At 43.0% G+C, this 21,899-nt stretch overlaps 1 protein-coding gene across 2 annotated transcripts in view; it reads right to left on the bottom strand.

Moving 5' to 3' along the window:
- Nucleotides 1–21,899, bottom strand: part of pvrl2l (PVR cell adhesion molecule related 2 like) — a 313,868-nt gene that overhangs the window by 160,903 nt on the left and 131,066 nt on the right. For both annotated transcript variants that reach the window (XM_073483881.1, XM_073483880.1), the window contains exons 2-4: nucleotides 18,211–18,323; nucleotides 15,163–15,406; nucleotides 2,603–2,896 (exon numbers count right to left, since the gene is read on the bottom strand). In XM_073483881.1, the coding sequence (XP_073339982.1) occupies nucleotides 2,603–2,896; nucleotides 15,163–15,406; nucleotides 18,211–18,323 (651 nt within the window). The remainder of the gene's footprint in view (nucleotides 1–2,602; nucleotides 2,897–15,162; nucleotides 15,407–18,210; nucleotides 18,324–21,899) is intronic.

The raw sequence follows: 21,899 nt of genomic DNA, 5'->3' as shown, positions 1-21,899 counted from the left end.
GTGTGTGTTTGCGGTCTAAATATTGTAGATTATATAAAAAACAAAAGGGCTGAATCTGTTCCATCCTTATGGGAAATGTCAGCGAGGTCACACAGTTGAGACAATGCTGTCAGCAGCGTAAATCTCTGCAAAGCCACGCCGAACCGGTTTTATATCTTGATCTCATGTAAATCAGAATGAGATCAAATGGATTAGGAGAAAACATGTGCTTTCTTGTGTTTCTTTACTCCGAAAGAACCGAAAGTCAAAAGAGAACAAAAGTAACGAGAGCTGTTTGAGCTCAGGATTGAGACTGGGCGTCACCACAGACATCGGCCTTTCCTCATGTTGTATGTAATTACACACTCTTGATTCATTTGTCATAATCGGCTTCGAAGTAAATAGTAGGAATGGTGTTGAACACAAAGACCTTGAAGGATGCTCCGATTAATGAAGCGCACACCGCCCAGCTGTCGAACGGCTAATCACCAAAGAATCTCACTAACAGAAATGAGATGTAGATGTATTAATGTCACAACGGTGAGCCGACTGTAATGCATGTGTGCCGTGTCACTTGCTGTCGGCCCAGTCGGCAGGATATTATGTTAGCAGTGTCCAAGACTGACATTTGTACCAAACGTGGCAAATCACATTCACATTATATGCTTATTAGCCACCTGTCACAGCAGGAGGGGAAGGTGGTGGTGTTATCACATCCGACAAGGCTGTCAAGGGAAGACCGGAGCTGCAGTCACACCACTGGATATATTTATGGACATCTGGAGACGTTTCCATCCATTTTTGTGGCATCAAAACCGGGTTTATTTTCAGGTCACTTGCGGACATTTGCGGACACTTTCCTGTGGTTTCGCAGAAACGTACTTGGCCGACATTTAATATCACACCAAAATTAGCGCGCAAACCCGTGAAAAATCAGCGACTGACTCATTTCCCACTGCCAGGAGACGAGTTTGTTTGAAGAACAGTGAACAGTAGAGAGCAGCAGATCATATTTCTCACCAGACCGCATCCGGAAGAAGTTCAACTTGTTTTAAAAAGTCTTAATAACATTCTGAATTAGACACATGTTTTTCTGAGCTAATGATGAAAGTAACTAAGGAGTGAGACATCTGGCTTCCTCATCTCTGCTGAGGGTTGTACATGCAAGAACCAGTCAGGCAGCTGGCAAGGATTTGGTATTAACACGGAAGCTACTGACAAAGTAACGGTTCTTACTTTTTAATAACTTTTACTTCAGTTTCTCTTTCAAACTAAGCTGCTTGAACAGAGACGAATGGAAAAGTACGAACAAACCAGCGGCCTTAACTTCAACGTGTCGCGCCAGGTTTTGTGTTTCCATCACAGCCATCGGAGCTGGAGCCAATAAGCACCCCAGACTACTGCAGAGTCATTTGACGCTGGAGTGAATGCCGATCGTATACATGCACAATAAAGACAAAAGTTTGTGGGTGTTGCTAGGTTTTCTGTCCGGTGTGAAAGTAGTATTAGTTACTGGCTGACCAGGAGTCATGCAGGAAACGTATACTAGGTGAAAAAAAAGGTTTAAACCAACTTAAGCCAGAGAAACGGATGGTTTTAAGCTTGCCCCCTAACAGAATTCCCCTCGAGGGAAGTCCCAGTAGCTGACTGCATAATGACCTGCCTACATAATAAATTAAATGGTAGTACATAAAACACTGGGCGTGAAAATTTATAACGTGGCAATCAGTTTCATTGTGCTCGTTGTTTACACCACGGTCACGTACAGAGCTCTGCAGGGCTGCCATACTGTATAGACACACAGGCCTTTACACCGCCATCCATTACAGAAAATACTGACTTTTATGGTTGATTGTGTCCCTGTGTTACACCCACAGTGTTTCAACTATGCAAATAAAAATGAAAATGTGTTTTCAGATGTTACAGTGAGGAGACCAGATGTTTTTGATTTTTGGATCATTAGAGAAGCTTTAGAAAGGGGAGTGTGGAGAAAGTGCGGCACGATGACATATTAAAGTACCATCTTCTCATCATTGCTGTCTCACCGTTTGGATTTAAATGCGGGCTGCTGCTTTTATATTTGGCAATCTGTGCAACGTGTATAGATGAGCTGTTAGGTGTGTGCAGGTGCCAAAGTAAAGGCCTACAGGCTCACTGATCTGTGTGTGAAGTTGTTGGCAGTTGGTACTTTTGGATCCAGCCAAGTTATTCATCCAGTTATTTGTATCCTAAATTGGACCCGTGACACATGATTTAATTTTCCCTCTAGGCTATGCATGCTTTTTCATTAATGTGAACAGAATGTAATTATTAAAGGTGATCTAGTATGCTTTTTAATTTTGTTTCCCTTTCCTTCAGTGTGTTATACAGGTCCTTGTGCATGTAAAAGATCTTGAAAGGTAAAAAGATCAAAGTCAGCACCAACAGAAACTCCTTTTTACACCAGAAAACACTTTAAAACACGCCTTCGAGAGACAGGAGCTAAAACAGAGCGTTTCAGACAGAGGATGTGTTCTTCGTGTATTAAGGCATGTCAAACATATTCTAGTAGCGACCCAGAATATAATTTATGGCCCTGAAAATGTGCATCATACGTCTCATGTGGCATGTGTGTCTTCCTTACATTCCACTGAGAGCTTCACAGAGTGAGTCCACGGCCGCTCCTGTGTCCTCTGGTCCACCATGCAGGTCACCTCCCTGCCGTCATCCGCTGGCGTGGGAACCAGCCGATACTCGCTGCGCACGGTCACCGTGCCGTCCGGCCCGTTCGTGGTGCTGGTTGAGTGGTTGCCTCCAACCGACGCCAGCCACTTGATGGTGGCTGCCGGTTTGCCGTCCGCCGCCTCACACTGGGCCACCACCACCGACTTGGATCCGGCCTGGACCGTCACTACGTTGGCTGAGTTCTTAGGCTTGGCTATAGAGAGAGAGAGAGACAGAAACAGTGGAGTTAAAGTCAGATGGAGAGAAGAGAGGTAGAGCAGATGATAGGGATGGAAACAAAGGGGTGAAACGGGGTGGGCAAGGAACAATGGAAAAATGGCAGCAGAAGGAGAAAGATGAAAAAAATAAATAGTGGTGAAAGGAAAGAGACATCAAAAGTGAAGCAAGGGAGTTGAAGAGGGAGGGCAGGGAGAGAACAGAGGAGGAGGCGGTTCAATCAGTTTGTTGTGAATATGCACCGCGGCATCCTACTGCGGCTGTAATGAAACTGTGAGAGGGAGGGAGCCCTCTGGTGTGACCCCAGGCCACTGAACATCACAGAGACCGAGTACGTACAGCGAGATCCCAAAAAGGTCTTACAGTAGCTCAAGTCAAGGCGTTACAGAGTATTAGAATGTTTTAATCCAATTAATATATGTTTTTTCATGGTTTAATGACAGCTGGTACGCTTTTAGAATAATCCAGGACGAAGCTCATCCCTCAAGTACTTGCGAAAATCTTGCAAACTAGAAAAAAGCGAGACAGACCCTCAAATATTTAGCATCTTTGACATCAACTGGTAGGTTTTCAGTGAGCTTCATCAACACAGAATGTTTTGCAGGTATTCCCCCCAAAATAAAGTGAATCATCAAACAGTCTCGAGGCTTTCACATTATCACAGCGATGTGAGAAACACTGCATTTCCTCCTCCAGTCACGTTAGCTTTGTTAAATCAAACCGGACTTGCCTTACAAAGTGGCAATGTTCCATGAAAAATGTCCTTCTGCTCTTAAAGGGAAAAAACCCAAACCTATGACACACTATCAATCAATCTGTAAATGTCAGTGAGTTCAATTATTTTGTGATGTCAAGTGCTGTAATTTACCCACTCTTCTTAAACATGTGTTACACAGTCTTGTATTGCAGGATGTGATTTGGTAAATTTCCCCTAAATGCCCTTCAGTCTGCCGTATGCAGCTGTATGTGTAATGTGACAGTAATGGACTGGAATTGAAAGATTTTACTAATAAGGAAAAAGTCAGGCAATTATTGTAAACAGTTTTTTTCCAGTGCATCCCCTGCTGGTTTATTGAGGCTTCTCACAGCGGAGAAATATGTTAGTCTGTGTTTTATTTGGCGAGTTTCCTTTTACTAAATGCGTCAAGAAAAAAGTAGTCCTCGCTCTTTGCTTCTAAGGGACTGAAATCAATGTTTATATTTCTATTAATTTTTAAAACGTTTGAAGATTCATGAGTGAGAAACCAACCGACCAACAAAACAGAGCTGAAAAAATGCGAGGTATATCATTAACCTTTAGCATTACTCTCAGTGTTCAATGTTTTCCATTAAAGTCTTAAAAACACTGAATGTATCCACCAAAGGTCTTATTTTCATCACCAGCCTTTCAAAGAAACAAATGTTTCGCGTCAAGTTCAGAATGCAAATCCTGCCAACAAATACCGAGCCATCTCTACAGCGGTGGTCTCAAAGGAAAACAGGAAGCAAAGGGTTGAAAAGGTAGAAAACTATCATGTATACAATGTAATGTATTTAAATACATTGTAGGTGCTGTGTCGTAGGCAACTGGACTTGTTTCGGTTTCTTTAATACGTTTCACCTCTCATCCAAGAAGCTGCTTCAGTTGTGACTAACTGGAGAGGAGTCGCAGGCTTTTAAACTCTGTGTAGGAGTGTCCTTACAGAGTCGTTAAGGACACGTGTGAGCTCTGAGTTTCACAGTCGTTAGGGCCACTTGTGGGTTGTTGACTCGACTGGCCTTCATGTGGGTTGCTAGGGCTAGGTGAGCCCGGGTGTGAATGGTTGTTGAGCTGTCTGGGGAGGGAACTCAGTACAGCATTGTAGGTGGGTGATAAGTTCCAGTTTGACATAGACAAAGAATCCATCTATGTCACACTGGAACGGCCGTCTTTGAACAGAGGAGGTGGTCTACGAAATTACTTATCACCCACCTACAATGCAGTCCTGAGTTCTCACCCCAGACAGCTTAACAACCATTCACACCCGGGCTCACCTAGCCCTAGCAACCCACATGAAGGCCAGTTGGGTCAACGACCCACAAGTGGCCCTAACGACTGTGAAACTCAGAGCTCACACGTGTCCTTAACGACTCTGTAAGGACACTCCCACACAGAGTTTAAAAGCCAGCCTACTTCTCTCCAGTTAGTTAGAACTGAGGAAGCCCTTGGATGAGAGGTGAAACGTCTTCAAGAAACTGAAACAAGTCCAGTTGCCTACGATACAGCACTTGGAATTACCATGACCTGGACTACTGAGAACCTTCATCAACAAATACAAACAGTGTGTTCGCCCATTCCTACTAAAAAGATCTTAAATTTCTTCCATATTGACCATCCTGACGATATAATCAGATGAGAGCACAAATAAAGAGCAGGAATAGGCATGTAGAGCTTAGACAAAACAAGGCAAGACAGACAAGAGAGGAGAGAAATCAGACATAAAGGAGATAAGCAAAAGAGAGGACGACAGAGGAGGTGAATCAGACATAAACAGAAAGGAGAAAGGGTAAAACAGAGGCAGAGGGGGTTTATATTGATCTAACAAGTCCAGAGTATCCATCCCTGATGTGTTTCGTGACATTGCATCCAATTGAGCCCGCTGCTCCTCCTCACATCGGTCTGAGGCATCCTGAGTACAGAGTAATTACAAGGCAAGCGGGAAGCCATGCTAACGGAGCTGAATAAACACTTCAGCCCCCCCCGCACACACACGCACACACACACACACACACACACACACACACACACACACACACACACACACACACACACACCCCACCCCCATGTGGTAATATCAACAGGCCGAATGCCAGAGACTGACAGCGAGACAGGAAAAATGCATTACAGTAATGTTTCCAAACACTGTTAACTGCATGAGATGTGTTTGATTTATGAAACCGAGCTCTTAAAAGGTGAACACATTCCTGTAGAAGTCATACGCACCGCATGCTTTCCTAACTAAGTATTCAAATTGCATTTTGATGAGTGCTTAGCCAAAGGACTGTGAAGAGAAGTATTCCAGTTATACAACTCCCACTCACATTTGTAGATTACAATATGGAGATATCATTTTCACTCTGGAAACAATTAGACTTCATAAATTTTCATTCCAGAACATTTGCCTCCCCTCCTTCAGAGAGACATTTGCTGTGACACATGGTCCCTGAAGCTGGTCGGGACTGTTCAGCAAGGCAAATGCTTGCCCCGACTTGATCCTGAGACTCCTCTAAGGCTGTCTTTCTTTTCACCTTGGCAGTAGCTCCAGAACAAGGCCCGTCACTGGAAGATTGCCAGTTTGAATCATAAACATTTGGGAGTTTCCGCCAAGTGTGGAAGATTTGTAACCGAGTGAGAAGCCGGCTGTTGCTGAATTAAGGTGGCATCCACACAGGACAGCTGACATCTGTCATCGTCACAGAGTTTGTGCTGAAACCAACCAGACACCCGAGAAGCAAATTAGAGAAGCCCAGTACTGACCCACATTATTACTTATATTTGGCTCACATTCTGTCGCGCAATAACAGTGAAGCCGTTACAATCTGGCTGCAAGGACAACAACTTAACCTTGTGCAGAACTGGGCCAGACCCCAGCCACACTGAAGACCCAGCTCTAAATCAGATAACAAGCTGTTTGTTGATCTTGGCTCAGTATCCAAATGCTGCACACATCTTACATGTGGCTGGTTAGAGACAAGCCATTTTTGGACCAAAGCCCCCTAGCCAGTGCCTTAACTGACCCAGTTTATCCTTAAATCAACCAATTTTGACCCAGAACCATCTCCTATCTGGGTTGTATCACTGTCTGCTGCTCTTGAATGTGTTTGAAGCAATCTGTTTAAAACCATTTGAAGCAATCTGTGTTTTAATCATGCTAGCAGACCACCTCTAAGGACAAATCCCAACAACTAATGGATGGATTGCCAAACATACAGAGTCCCCAGAGGGTAAGGTCCCTGCCAACTTTGGTGATCGCCTGACATTTCCTCCAGCACCGCCATGAGGTTTTACATTTTTGGTTTTTAGTAAAATGTCTGAGCAACTGGTTTCATGTTCCGGGACCTTTCATCTAGCGTCGGGCCACCAGTACCGTTCTTCATGGCCGAATACCTCCAGAACTAAAGAGGCTGCATTGCTGAACCCTCAGCCTCCTCGCACAGGAAACAAAATGGAGGAAGGAAAATAACATTTAAGATAACAGACGCCATTATACATTTTATTTTACAGCCTTTCTATACTTGGAAACATATCTAAATATTCCATTCACTAGCCGAGGTGCTGCCATTGTCGTGCGATGTCAGACAAGCACTCCCTCGTGAAGTTGTGGTCGATGGATTTGGAGTTCACAGGTAGAAATACCGACTTCAAGTGGCGTCCCCATGTTAAAAAAAAAACACCACAGAAGTGCCCTCTGGGGTGCCCCTATGCTGGATAAAACTTGAACAAGTGCCCTCTGGGGTGCCCCACTCCATACAGCTGGTGCCGCTTTATTTTTCTACCACTGCCCCTCAGACATGAGTCAGCCACTGTTCATGTGTACTTTTTCTCAGAGGAGGTCAGAAATGTTCAAGTTCCGAGATGTCAGCAGCATAATTAAAGCCTCAAAGAGCTGCTAGCATGGCTGGAGCTCCCAGACATTGTTTCCATTCAGTGGGGTTTTTATAGCGCTAGCATCTTTTGTTCCCAATGAGGAGAGAGCGGCAGCATGCAGCCGCAGAGAGAAAAAGCACTCTGGCTTTTTTCTGTAGCCACTCCGAGTGCTCCTTATTGAAAGTATCCAAACTTTTGAGGAAGGCGCTGGTAACTGCCAACCAATCATACCTTAGATGGGTTGGGATTCATCTCCCTGGTAACAAAGAAAATAGCTGGTTGTGTATGTCTCTGTTAATTAAAATTTTACAATGAACAGAGACAGAAAAAGCCTACATGTAGGAGTAGATTGACCGAACACTCAATGTCGGTGGCGAGTGTTGTTCGTGTTGTAGGCTTGTTGTTATCTTGTTCTTAGTGGTGTCGTCAACCCTCTGTTAACGCAGTATTAAGTTAACTACCTACTGTAACAAGTGTGATCAAATCAAAAGCTCATCAAAAACTCATCAAAACCAGCATGCAACGTTTTGTTTCTTGCACAAGCGCTTTATCCCAGCGCTCCCAGCGCCCCGCCAGTACTTTTCCCCAGGAAAGCAAAAAAAAACAAAAGTAAAACAAAACGCTATAGATACAGGATCTTAGTCCTGATATTTAATCAATCAAAAAACTACTTTTTGAATTACCTCTGACGTGCTGCTCATTGATATGTCCATACACTGACCATGTCTGTCAATGCCGTCCATCAACACATCCTCCTACAGGATGTGTTGAAATTTCCTCGATTTGATTTCTAGCGCTGTAGATATTTGTTACCCTGTACTTGAACTCCCCTTGTTGTGCAATACGGAAATAAAAAGAAATCCTCCGAAGCACTCATATCAACTGCAGTATGTCACCAGTGATCAGCTGTGTTTTTAACATGAATTAGGATCACAAAACACTGCCTGGGAACACAGAAACTGATGCCGCAGAGCAGATATATTTGGCACATATCAGGGTTTCCTCATCCCGCTCTGAACATGGATTTATTCAACGTCGTACCCTGATGTTTTTTTTTGTTTTTTTTTATTTTCTACGTTGCTGCATACATTAGCCAAAAATCAATAAAAGGCTTCTGGATGTTGTTAAATTTTTGGGATTCATGTCTCACCAGCTGCCCAGGTTTGTAAACATCGTCTCTCAGCTTGACAACACTGCGGCTGAATATTTCCAGACATTGTAGGGGAAAACATCTGTTTGGCTCTCTATGTCTCCTCAACTGTTAACAATACATGAATATTCAAGGAACACAGGAATAGTTTATACTGCAATCATTCTGTTGTGTTTGCTGTTTTGACAACTCATTATTGGCTGCTAGAAATGTTGACAAAATGCTTTTTTTCAGCTTTTTTTAAGCTTTTGCAAATTTAAGATTGATAGCACCGGCTAAGTGCCTCAAATAGGACAACTAATTATAAAGAATGACCTCCAAACCCAAAAAACTCAAAGCTGAAAACATCTGTTTGACTTCTAAACCCAGCTCAGACTTGCCTCTATACACAGATACAAAAACCACCTTGAGGCCTCGCATTTCAACCCTTTATACTGCTGTATTTAACTACGTTGGCTGATTCAGAGCTACGATTTGAGGGCAGATAAAAGCTCAAAGGCGTCCGTCTTTTTTATTTTTCTCTTACCTCTGTCTGTTATCGACAGCTCAGCAACACACAGAATAGTGGATCATGTTCCAGTTCTTGAGGTTGTCAGTACACAGCAACGTTTGTTATTAAAGTTTTGCTGTATCTGCTGAGTGACACATTTTCAGTGCGTAGAATGGCTCTATACTTGTTTTGTTATCTTTTCCTGTCTCCTTACCAACGCTGGAAGTCATGATGTTTCAGCTTAATGAGGATGGTTTCGGAAAAACACAAAAAAACTATACTAAACAAACACCGGCCTTGATTTGTCATCAGGGCTGCAACCTGAAGTGCACAGAACGCTGCTCTAGTAGTCCAAAAGGGATTATTTTGTCTTGCTGTTTAACCTATATTCTTCCAGGGATTGTTTGCTTTGCACAGATAATTTCTTGAGAGCGAGACCCCGTCTCTCACTTTTACACATTTTCTCACCTGGGAACTGCCCAGTGCAACGGCATCTTACTGCTGTCTGCCCACTGGAGCTATCAGGGTCATAATGTTTTAATAGGAACGTCTGGACGGTAGATGCCGAGGACGAAGAGAGCATTTATTCCTGCGTTCTGTAGCTGGAATCGATGCTGCTGGAATAACACTTATTTCTCAGACGCAGAGCTGCCCCAGAGGCAGAAAAAGTCTCATTAGCTGATTTAAATCACAATAAAACCTGTTAATCCTTAATTCCAAATTCAAATTGAAAGAGTATAAATGGCAGTATTTCATTTAATCATTCATTAGGTCATGGATAGGAAATGGCAAAGTTTGCTAACAAGGCTATCGAGATGGATAAAGGTGAAAAAAACACTTGATGTAACTTCAAGTTAAAATCTCCTCGTCTAACTGGCGAACCAAGACGGCATTTCACCAAGGCAAGCTGCAATTTACAACATGAGGTCATTTCCTCTTGCATAAATTTTTAATCAAAACGAACAGCATAGTAAAGATAAGTGTGGGAATCACAGAGTTACTAACCGATACGATACGATACGATTCACAATATGTTGCCATAAACTGCCAGAAAGCAGAACAGTTCTGGAGTTAATATGTTTAAAGGAAGGAGTTACGAGGTAGAGACTCTAGTAAAAAAGCATGTATTTACAATAATTAATGAAGTTTATGAGGGAAAACATTAAATATTTTGTCTTTGTACTGTTTTCAGTTGAGCGTGTGTTAAAAAGGATTGGCATATGATGACAGTGTTTTGCTCAGCCCTCTTACTTTTTTTTTTTTAATCAGTCAGTAACTACAATATTGTCATTTTTCCAGACAAAGCATAATGTGTGCTTGAAAAAAAAAAAAAAGACTAGAATATAATATGCAATCAGATTATAGCTTGTGGCTAAGCTGAGTTTCAATTTAGTGGCTACATGGCTGTTCCTCATTTTATTGCCCGCCTGTTGCCTTTCTCATCGGGCTTCAGGAAAGTTAACTTTCCCCGACAAAAAAAATAAAAAAAGGAACGTTTTGAGGAGCTTCACTTCACTCCGCCACTTATCCCCTCTGTTGATCCGTGGACTCCAGCCAGTGACCCTCCACTCTGCAGTCCTCTCCTCTTAAACCTCTGGACTCTCACCGTCTCTCTTTTCAAATTCAAAACAATGAGCACAATTTTTCACTCGCAGGCCTTAACAACACTTCTAACAGGCCACTGATCTCCTCCACTCTCTCCCCCACCTGCAATTGTATTCCTGTCCTGCTGGCTACACTATGCCCGGTAAGATAAAGTATAATTGGCTACCATTCATTTTGTATGGTCCCCATCCAAGACTATATGATATCATTCACTGCCAAGTGAGTGATTCTTTATTCACACCCCAATAAGTGGTAATAAGATTGGCTGGTGGTGGAGCTGTATCCAATAAGTTATAATACAATTGGCTGTCGGCATTATGTATTCATACTTAAATAAGTTGTGATATCATTGGGGTGCCGGTGGTTCTATATCCAATAAGTTGTAATATGATTGGCTGCCAGCAGTTGTGGATTCGATAAGGTCTAATGTGATTGGCTCATATGGATTCCATATCCAATAAGGTAGACATATGACTGCCTTCCAGTGACTTTGAGACACTTAGTTCTCCAGAATCAATCCCAGAGAGCTTGGCACCACATGCATCTCCAGACAAAAGGCGAGTCGGTGAGCTTTCCAGCAGGTATTTCCCAGTCTGCTCCTGTTCGGTGCCAGCAGAAGCAGTTTAGGAGGCTTAGCCCACATCCAACTGCAAGCCCGCCAGAATATCTCTCCGTGTTTTCTCAACAATACAGCCAAGTTCTGCATCTCCTGTGTGCTCCGCTCTCTGTGAGAGAAGCTTCCAGGGTGGATTTCGTATTGTTGTGCGAAGGTTTACTTATAAAAAAAAAACTACTGGGGAAAATGCTACTGGCCCAGCTGGGGGAACACAAAAGGAATCGTAAAACACTTCTTTTAACGAACCGTACTGGCTGCAACAACTAGGGTAGCAGTGCTGGGATTTCTGGCACGACTTCACCCACTTGCAAGGTGCACAGAGAAGGGAAAAAGTCTGAAGAAGTCAGAACTCCAAAACACTTGCAGTATAAAGAACAACTTCATTGTCAGACCGACGCTTTTCAGCTTTTTCAGCCTCCATCAGGATCGTCCATGAACCTGACGAGCTTTATTCTCTGTTCTTTATCCTACAAGTGCCGCTGGTGTTTTGACCCCTTGTAACGACTGGAGTTCAGTAATTAACCTTATTGAAGAGTGTCTCGTCAGTGACTTACATGAGAGTCTAGCAGGTAAAGGAATCCCCAGACCCACATCTGAGGCAGTCGCACAATAACTACACAGTGTCTGGATGTGTGTAAGCATGTTTTCAGTTCTGTCAGAAATCCAATTCTTTTGATTCTTCCTCTAATTGCACCGGGACCAAATCAATAAAATGTTATGAACTTGCACCCAATTTATTGCAAGAAAACGATAAAAAAAAAAAAAAGGCTCAAACATCTCTCGTATTTCATCCTGACAATGAAAAAAATTAAAAGGGAGAAGGCATCAGACAGATTGCATTAAACCGAACAGGATACGACTTCAGTAAATGCAAATGTTTCAGTTCAAAATGTATAATCCGCGTTCGTCCCTTGAGCCTTCCACTATGATAGTAGCTCTTAATGTATGAGCTCGTTATCGTACGAGCGCCGATGCTATGGGCCATATACTGCGAGCATAGTAAGGGAATGATTGTAATTCAAATTCAAGCACGAGGTCTCCTCAGTGCGGTTAACTGCGAGACGAAGACACCAGGCATCTGATTCCTTTTGTAACCGGAGCGCGACCGGGAGGACATGTGGGCGGATGAATAACACCAGCTGTCTCCGATTACAAACAGGATGCGTCAGCTGCTAACAGCAACTAAACATCCACTCACTTTCAAAAATCAAGACAGTGAAGTCACTTTAAGGAGTTCTCCATATTTTACACTCTGGGGTGTTTTTACTATGTTCCCGCAGTGGACCAGCCTGCTGATATCTGAGGATTAACCCTGTGAAAACTGACCTCAACTGGCCCACGGGAGATCGTTGTTTGCATGATCCTGTTTAAAACAACCAGAATAGCGAGCACGTTCAATATTTTTGCAGCAGAAAGCCTAGGCGTCTATCTCCCACTTCATGACTTTGCATGTTCGTGATGACGTCAGGGTCGGGCGATACGAACAAAAAATTTATAGAACGTAATTTTTTTGTGTGTGTTTGGCCGAGACGGTATCATATCACGGTAATACAAAAAATGAAAGCTTTTAAATAAAATTCACCTCAGAGTTAGACAAGACGAGGAGGTATCTCATACAGTAGTATGTCACTGGTCTTGTCTATCAGGTACATTTACATACAGCAGTAATAAAACACACAGACCTGTTAAAAACAGAGCCAGCTGAGCAGAAACTTCACAAACAGTTCCCCACATCCAACCTACTGCTGTGGTTATTTAATCAGCTTTAAACAAGGCTTAGCATTCATACAATTTCCCCGGACTGTTAACCGCCCACCCCGGCATGCCGCCCACCCCGAGATGACGTCATGATGTTACGGTGCAAAACATCGCGCCAACATGTGGCGGAGCCGGTCAGCAGTGGGAGGGGAGCAGAGAAGCAGGCGTATGTTTGTGAGAGAAATAGTCAGAGTCAGAAGTTTTGAGTATTTGAAGATATTCTGAAAAATAACATCACAATAAGTTAAAATACCAAATACTGGAGGACTGTTTCTACTGCAGAGATCAGAGTCTGTGCAGAGAATAAAATGTTTCTATGGCAGATGAAACAGAATGCGTTTGTATTCTGCACATAAAAGCATATCACAAAAAATAAAATATAAATATCATTCAAATAAGTTAAAGTGTGTTAAGAAATATTTTGTTCATATTTCTACATTTAGAAATCGTTTGGATTAATTGGTTATTTGGTTCTGTGTTTTTATTTAATAAAATTTGATGACATTGTGTCAGTTTTTTGCATCCGTGACATAATTACTTTACTTTTATCGTTTATTGTGGTTTATTGACCTTTTAGCTTAGGTTGTACTGATTTTAGGGATATAAAGCAAATGAAGATAATCCGAGAAATGAGGTCACAATAAGCAAAAAAATACCATTTGTGGACCATTTCTACTCCAGAGTTTAAAGGCTGTGCAGAGAATAGAAGCTATCAGGTGTCTACAGTGTTGTAACACATGCTAACTGCATTTTATATTACATTTGATTTCATAAAAGCAGATTTTCTATTAAAGACTGACGCTGTTCAGGCCTCCTCCAGACAAAATGAAGAGAAACATCCCCCACTGCCACCAAGTTTACACAGAAACTCAATCAACATTAAGATAAGCTGTTGCGTCACCAGGTATATTTATATGCACAGGAACAGTCCACAGTGAGATTATGTTAATCACCTTCATCTTATTATCACAGTAAGGGTCCTCAAAAAGTAATTAATCCAGTCCTTTGGCCAAAACAGACTCATCTCTAATTAAACTGAAATTCAAATGTGTCACGAAGGTCACACAAGTGGTCGGCTTGTTGTTGCGCTTGTGGAAGTAGACAACAACAAAATGACAAGTTCCTGTGGTAAAGGTCAATGTCTGAAGAGCGTCTATTAAACTATGTTCATGCTGAACCACTCATCAGGATAATATAATGTACAAGACAATGTTGTGTAAGCAGGATAACAAGGTCAACAGCAGAAGGGATGCTCAGGGATCACTCTCCCACTAAACACAGCAGCTCTCAGAGACATCCACATCTCCTCCAGTTATTATATGAGACATATAGTAAGTCACCCTAATCCCATTTTTGAATATATATATATAGTAAATCCTTTCACTAAATGCAGGTCATCCAAAACCATAAACAGCTGATGGCAGACATCATATTTTGATGCTGTTCTAGCTTTAAATAATTCATGAATAGAAACCTGGGTGAGATATTATATTAACATACGAAAATAGATATTCAAACGATATAACTGTCACTTCCCACACACTTCCACGCGTCCTTCACATTGGCACTGATGTTAAGCCAAACAACCACTAGAGGGCGCCGCTCCAAGTCAAACTGGTCTCACATGGATGTCCACTTTTCCTTCAGCAACTCATATAACCTTTACTCAAAAAGTCCCACCATAAAATTCTTCCTCTTGTCCTGTGGTTGTGGCTTAACAATTGGCTACACTGCTCACACCACAGCAACACATACACAGAGTGTCTCTACACTATAAAGGCTGATGCTTGACATGCAGTGCCACATCTGGATCTAGATCTTTCTCACCCGTCTTCCTTGCCCCTTCTTACTCTTTGGGTCCGATGGGAAGCTCTTTTAAGATGCTTGTCAAGACTGACGGAAAGCTGGTTTGAAGCATGGTCCTCTTTTAAAGAGAAGTTGAAACACTGTTGACCTTTCGGTGCTCGAACCCTTTACAGAAGCTCTCAGCCACACAGACACATAACCTCTCTACTCACCAAGCATGATGAGGGTGGTCGTCCCTTGTTCGTTTCCAGAAGGGTAGGTGGCGTACTCGCAGGTGTAGCGCCCGGCGTCGGACATCCTTAGGTTAGAAATCCTAATGGACGGGTTCTCCAGACTGTTTTGGAGGAAGACAACTCGGTCCTTGAAGGACAAGTTGGGGAAACTCTGTCCGTAGATTGGGTGGAATACAGCGATGTTGTCCCTCTGACCATCGATGGGTTCCCATATCCAAGACACCTGGTGAGACACAGTTGAACCAACAGTTATTGTTAGTAAGTAAGGAAAATGTCTAGTAAGCTGAGATATCACGAATGATCATCTAAAGCAGACCTATTCAACTGGACCTTTAACAACCTCACTCAGTTTGGTAGTAGGCTAAATAGTCCATTCGTTAAGTATGTCTGTTGCTAAGCCCCAAAATACTCTTATCTCGTTAAAAAGTTTACACACAAACCCAAACATAGGGAATATAAAAGTCTTTACTTTACAAATATTAGTTCAGTTTTGTAGTCCACAAAACATTTCTGAAGCTTCACAGCAAAGCAGCATCACAGCATTCTCCTAAACAACTGAGGTAGATGGGAACTTGCTTTAAATCAGAAAATATTTTTAATACTTTTTTTTAAACCCAAAATTGTCGCTTTAGCTGATAAGCTAACAACGTTAGCGTGCACCCCGTGGAGTGGGTGCACAAGCTCCACTGTGCGTCGAGGGTGCAAATATTGTCTCTTCAAATCAATTTGGGATCTCGGGGCTTCAGCAGACTTGGATTACGCTGAATGAGCTGTACAGAGCAATTTTATGTTTACTTTAAAGTTGTTACTTCTGTTTAAAAGAAGTCCCCAGTTACTTCAGTTGTTTAGGAGAATGCTGCGACGCTGGTTTGCTGTGAAGCTCCAGAAACGTTTGGTGGACTACGAAACATCACCTGACTTTCTTGCTAAATCGCTGCAGGTCCAGATGCTGACTGTGTTAACTGTGGCTACAGTCAGTCACCAAACTGCATTCACTAACTTTCTGCTGCTGTCAGAACACGAGTATGATCCGTTCTCTTTCTCCTCACCTTTAATAAACAGGCTGTTAATAAATTGCTGCCAAATGAAATTTAAAAAATCATGTTACCATAATTTCTGACATCACTCTGAACAAGGACTGATATCTGCGCTGTTCTATCTCCATCGACACCTGTAATAATTTCACTTTTAGTGGCAAAATGTTAAACTCAATTAAAGCTGTCTGATTAAGGAGCCGAGAATTTATTGCAAGATTGAATTAACGGCCTTTCACACTCTCCAGATGTATCTGAGAGTCCTCTTACAGGGTTCCCTTCTTCAGATTCCTGATCTGTGAAAGTTATTGATATCTGCTATGGTTTTATGAGACTCTACCGCAAGGGAGACTCCTGTGATGTTATTGCAAATTGATTTTTCTCTTCTCCTCAGTTTTCAAAGTGACAGTGTTAAATACAAACTGCTGGCTAAAGTGGTAGACCAGGAAGGAGAGGGAATAAAGTCCATCAATACGCATTTAGCAAACATCTATTAAATATATGACATCTGGAGGAAAGGGAGCGAGAAAGCAGACAGGGTTGAAGGTTGCGAAGACGAAGACGGATTGTGACCCAGACATCGGCACAAATTAGTGGCTGAAACTCCCTCGTTAGCCGTAAATTGGAGAGAAAGTATGATGGAGGGCAATTTATCCCGTCTGCAATACCAGTTTTCATATTTGAACAAATTGCCTATTGATTCCACACACGACTCGGAGGAGGACACATCGGACCAGGATCAGATTGAACTAGCAAACAACTCATAGCACTTTGCTTTAGCCTACATGGTGTGTGATGCATCAGGGAAGTTCAGCGTGTCAGATAAGTTCACATCTGGGGTCTGATAAAATAAATTGACTTCAGAATAATCAAAAGTTTGTATTTTTGTGTTGTGTGCCCTCGGCTCACCATCAGGTAAGATCGTGTGAACTGGAAATGAGCAGTGAGTCGACGTTAGACAGCTGAGTGTTGTCGGAGGGCGCTGCCACTGCTCTGCGCTAGGCTAAGCTAAACTCAGACTGGATGCACATCTATAACACTGATATTGATAATTGCTTCAAAATCTTGTTTCCGCCTGCTCATCTCATGACGTGGCCTTCAGTGGTCATCCCGCTAAGCTAAGCTAAGCTAAGCTAAACTAAGCTAAGCTCTCCCCTGACCTACCTCTCCTGAAAAGCATAACACTTATATGTAGATTAACTACTGCTGGAAAGACGATATTTCATTCAAACTGGATGTCTGTGCAGTAGAAAGATGCCAATACTTGAATCGATAATGATACATTATCAAGACGATCATCTACCGATACATCAGGAGATCTGTCTGGCTGAAGAATGTAGAAAAATATTGATAGTTGGCGCCAGTGAATCAGTAATTGTACTGCAAGAGGGAGCGATAAAATATATTGCCATATCGATATTTTGTCCCTCCCCTCCAAGCAGGCAGCTGTTAGCTTCCGCTTCGCTCCGCCCGAGATGACTGTGACTAGTTTAAAGACATTACAAACAAGCCAGAGTTTGTTTCTCCGGCACCAGAATGAGACCTGCTGCAGCCAGACCTTTCTCCAGCGCTGACACAGTCTGGCTGTGGAAGACTAATATATTTTCTGCGGATGTTTTAGCAACATGCTGTACATCTTGATGTATTTGTTGACTTTGTTCCCATTTCACTTTGTCACATTTAGCTTGAATCGATACACCAACTTTCAGCTCAGCCAAGCGTAAAAACTTCAAAATCAGGCAGAAAAAATGCACTTAATGACTTGTTTTCTGTTTCTAAAATACACACAAACATGAATAAGGCAGTTTAGTTTGTTTTTCGCCTACACAAGAAAAATGTCATGTGGGAGAGATCGAGCTCTTCGACCTCCGAGCACACCAGTCGTCTTCTCACAGTCCATCCCTTCCAATGAAATCACTTCATTAGGCATAACTACCATGTCAATTGCTTTGACATTTTGAGCTTCACCATCGTTGTGTTCAGTCTTTCCTACCTGTGTGAGTTTGGTCCGTCCTCCTCCATCGATGAATTGGCAGCGGAGATCGACAGACTTCGTGGGATACGCCTCCAGCTCCTCCTCAACTCGCACTTTCTGAGCCTGGATACCTGGAGGAAGGCGAGAAGGAGGCAAAGAGGGAGATTATGCATCATCCGCTGAGCCAATATCGTCTGAATAATTCAACATGTTTGTTTGTGTTGAAACTAAATGAGAAACTTGAACAAACGGCGACTAATGGGGAGAAGAATGAGAGAAAGAGACACAGAGAACAATGAAGCATCAGAAGTATCTCGTTATGATTCTGTTATTCAAATGAAACGGCTGTGATCAATGTCGTTCCCTCCCACTCATTTTGTTTCTGTCAGAAGGGAAGATCGACCCTCTTAATGTCTTCAAGGCCATTAAAAAACAAGGTTGTCGACACAAATGAAGGAAACAGAGGGGGAAAGACAATGACGGGGAAAAGAGATGAGTTCATTCAAGAGAAAGAAAAAAAACTGAATCATGAGCCTTTGATAACAAGCCTCAGGCAGAGCCTTAGCCAACTTCCTTCGCTAGGCCTCCTCCTCATTACAGTAAAAGCTTGTCTACCAGGAGGCATCGCTAGGGGGCGAGCCTTCAGGAGTACCACGGCAGCTCAGGCACCGCCTCTCTAATCGGTTTTAAATTCAGTTGTAGACACCTGTTACTCTTCGCCTGAGCATGAATGAGAGAGAGGCCTGAGCCGGTCGGGCCGGGCCAGCGCAGGTTCACTGACAACAAGCCAGGAGAGCTGCCCCCTCCGTTCCAATTTAAACAGAGATTAAAGGAGGATGGTTAAAGCCGAGCAGCACCCGCTGACCTGCAGGCTGTTTCAGAATACAGAGTTTAAATTGGACAAGTGGAACGACTTTTCTTGACTCTCTTATTCTGTGATCTGCTGTGTGCAGCACAGGTCCAAATCATGTGTTGCAAGGTGCTTTTGAACTTTCTCTTTTCGCGATTTCTATAAAGAAAAATGTCACAGTGCGGTTGTGATACCCTGTTTTTTTTTTACCCAAAAAGGAATCAGTGTTGCTACCAATTCTGTCAGGTCTCTGCCTTCAAACACACTCCACAGGAGAGCTCGGCTTCCTCTGAATTTCAGATGGATTTGACAAATAAAACTGATGTAGCAGAAAATGCATTTGAGGCTTTCAACTGGAGCTACGACTAGTTTGCATTTGAGAGCTGCGGGAAACTCTGAGCAGGACAAATTCAGCTAAACAACAGGATTACAAAAGCACACCTGGATACCGTTTGGTGGTAAAGTGCATGGGAGCCTCATCTTGTTGTGTACCACCCTGCGAAGTATGTGTTCATTAAAAGCACATCAGCAGCTGACGTGGACTGTCCTTGTCTCTTCGCGGTGGCTCTTTTTATTTGCATTAGCAGCTCCCAACCAGCGAGACGAGTCGCTGCAGTTGTGCCTTATTAGGAAGTTATCTATATAGAGGCAGCAATTACAGCGCTGCATTTGCTGTATTACATTTCTTGAAACTAATGAACTTTAATGAACTTGTAATCCTTGTAATCATGAGACGGAGAAAGAGAGAAAATGACTCAAACAGAACAAGTAAGAAAAACAAAAAAGAGAACAGAACAGAGGGAGCAAAACTGAGAACTTGTAATCCTCCGTTATTGCAATCTAGTCCGAGTGCAGCAGTGCCGCAATGTGTTTGGCAGCTTCCATATAAAATCGCACGAGGCTTCGAGTGACATTTTTAGAGTCTGTGATTGTTCGAGCCTTGGATCAAGTCAGTTAGCGACAAAGAGCCCAGTCACCAAATCTCTCGATGCTCACTTTAGTAGTCTCGGCGTATAATGATGCTCTGCTCTCATTTTTTTCTCCTCTCCCTGCTCCTGCTCTTCTCCTTTAACTGCTCTCATGCAGTGATCCAAACCCCTGCCATGAACCCCCCGCTGACCCTGGATCAAATCCTACCAAGGTCTTTTTCTCCCCCCCACCTCCCCTCGCTCCCTGCCCTCTCCCGCCAGCCTCTGCGGCTGCAAAGATAAAATTCTTGCGGGGAGCCGGCCTCTAACTCTCCACACAAGAAAAGGGGATAAGCACTCGCTAACCACCAGCAACCCCCGGGTGGTTCCAGAAAGAAAGCCTCTTAGTGTGTAAGGGATTGATTAGGACAATATGTTACATGCCACAGCATGGAGGTGAATGGGCAGGCTGGGGTTTAGCCTGTAAAACACAGTTACACTAACAAAGAGACCAAAGTGTGTGTGTGTGTGCTGCCGGGGGTTTGTTGGGTTGTTTGGGATTTACGGCGTGCGTGCCTCCACGTGTCCGCCCTCGTGTGCCGGAATGAATTCAGTGCGTAAAAAAAGCATATGTGTGCTTAACGTCCAGTGTGTGTGTGTGTGTGATTACTGTACATCTGAGCGCATGTGTGCATAAATCAGAGCATCTTGTTGTACTGTAAGTGCACATGAGACCGACTCAGTCATTGAACCACAGCCTCTGCCCTGAGGGACACAATGGGCTGTCAAACCAGTTATCCATCCCTACTGTAAGACAGACGCACACACACACACACACGACAAACATGCACACACATGCAAAACACGTAAATGCAGATTGCTGCCTGTCAGACGAGCTTTTTCCACAGCTTGAATCAACAAGAACAGCAGCGTTGAACCGGGAGTTCATCTCTGTCTCTGTTATTTGCTTCTCCTCCCATCACATTCCTCTGCTTCTCTTTTTTTTTCTTCCCTCATGCACAAACAGACGGATTAATTTCCCCTAATTAAACACATCAACACACAACTCCCACTATTCATAAAGAAGCTTAAATACAAAAACACACACAACACACACACACCAGACGCTCTCACCATAGCTATGAATCACACAAACCTCGGGGTTATTCACAGTGGTCAATGAAAAGTCTTCTGGGGAAAAAAATAATAAAAGCAGAGACAGAGGAAGAGAGGATGGTGGAGGAAGAAACCGTGGTCGTCAAAAGACTAAGAGAGCTAAATACTGAAAGAAGTCAGGAAGAAGTGTGAAAGGAGCCCGAGAAAGAGAGGAAGATGAAGATGGGAGAGAAATGTACGGTGACGGATAAATGCAACAGAATAAGAGAGTAACACAAAGAAACTCAGGAAGGAGGTTTCAAAAAGTAAAGCGACTAAAGGAATGACTAAAGCAGAGAGAGACAGACTGAAGGCGATGGAGCTGCAGGGGGAGACTGGAGGAGAGAAGGAAGAGGAAACCAGAGAGAGGCGAGAAGAATGAAAGGAGGGCACAGAGAAGAGGAAATTTGAAAATGGCCAAAAAAGAGATACGAGGAGAGAGAAGTCGAACATTGAATGAGTGAAAGGAAGGGGAGCAGAGAGCATGAGATATCACATCAGAAATGATTCATTTCCTCAGAGCCCGACTCCAAAAGAGACCCGCGGAGACCGAGCTGAATGGCTCAGAGAGACGAGACGAGCAAAGTTTCACTTCTTACACTTCATACGGCCGCCCCGCTCGCAAAGTCATCCACACTTGTCGGCGTTTTGCTGGGTCAAGCATCAGAGCTAACACTCTGGTGCTGTTAAAATTTATCAGTTGGTATTTATCCAAAAATGTCTGGAGAACAACCAGTAATTCATACTTTACTTGAGCTGTGGGGAGTTTGGATGCTATCTTTTTGAAGTTATTT

This window comes from Pagrus major, chromosome 16 (assembly GCF_040436345.1).
Source record: "Pagrus major chromosome 16, Pma_NU_1.0".
Classification (NCBI taxonomy): Eukaryota; Metazoa; Chordata; class Actinopteri; order Spariformes; family Sparidae; genus Pagrus; species Pagrus major.
Note: the sequence above shows the minus strand (reverse complement) of the source record. Positions and strands in the feature narration are given on the sequence as shown.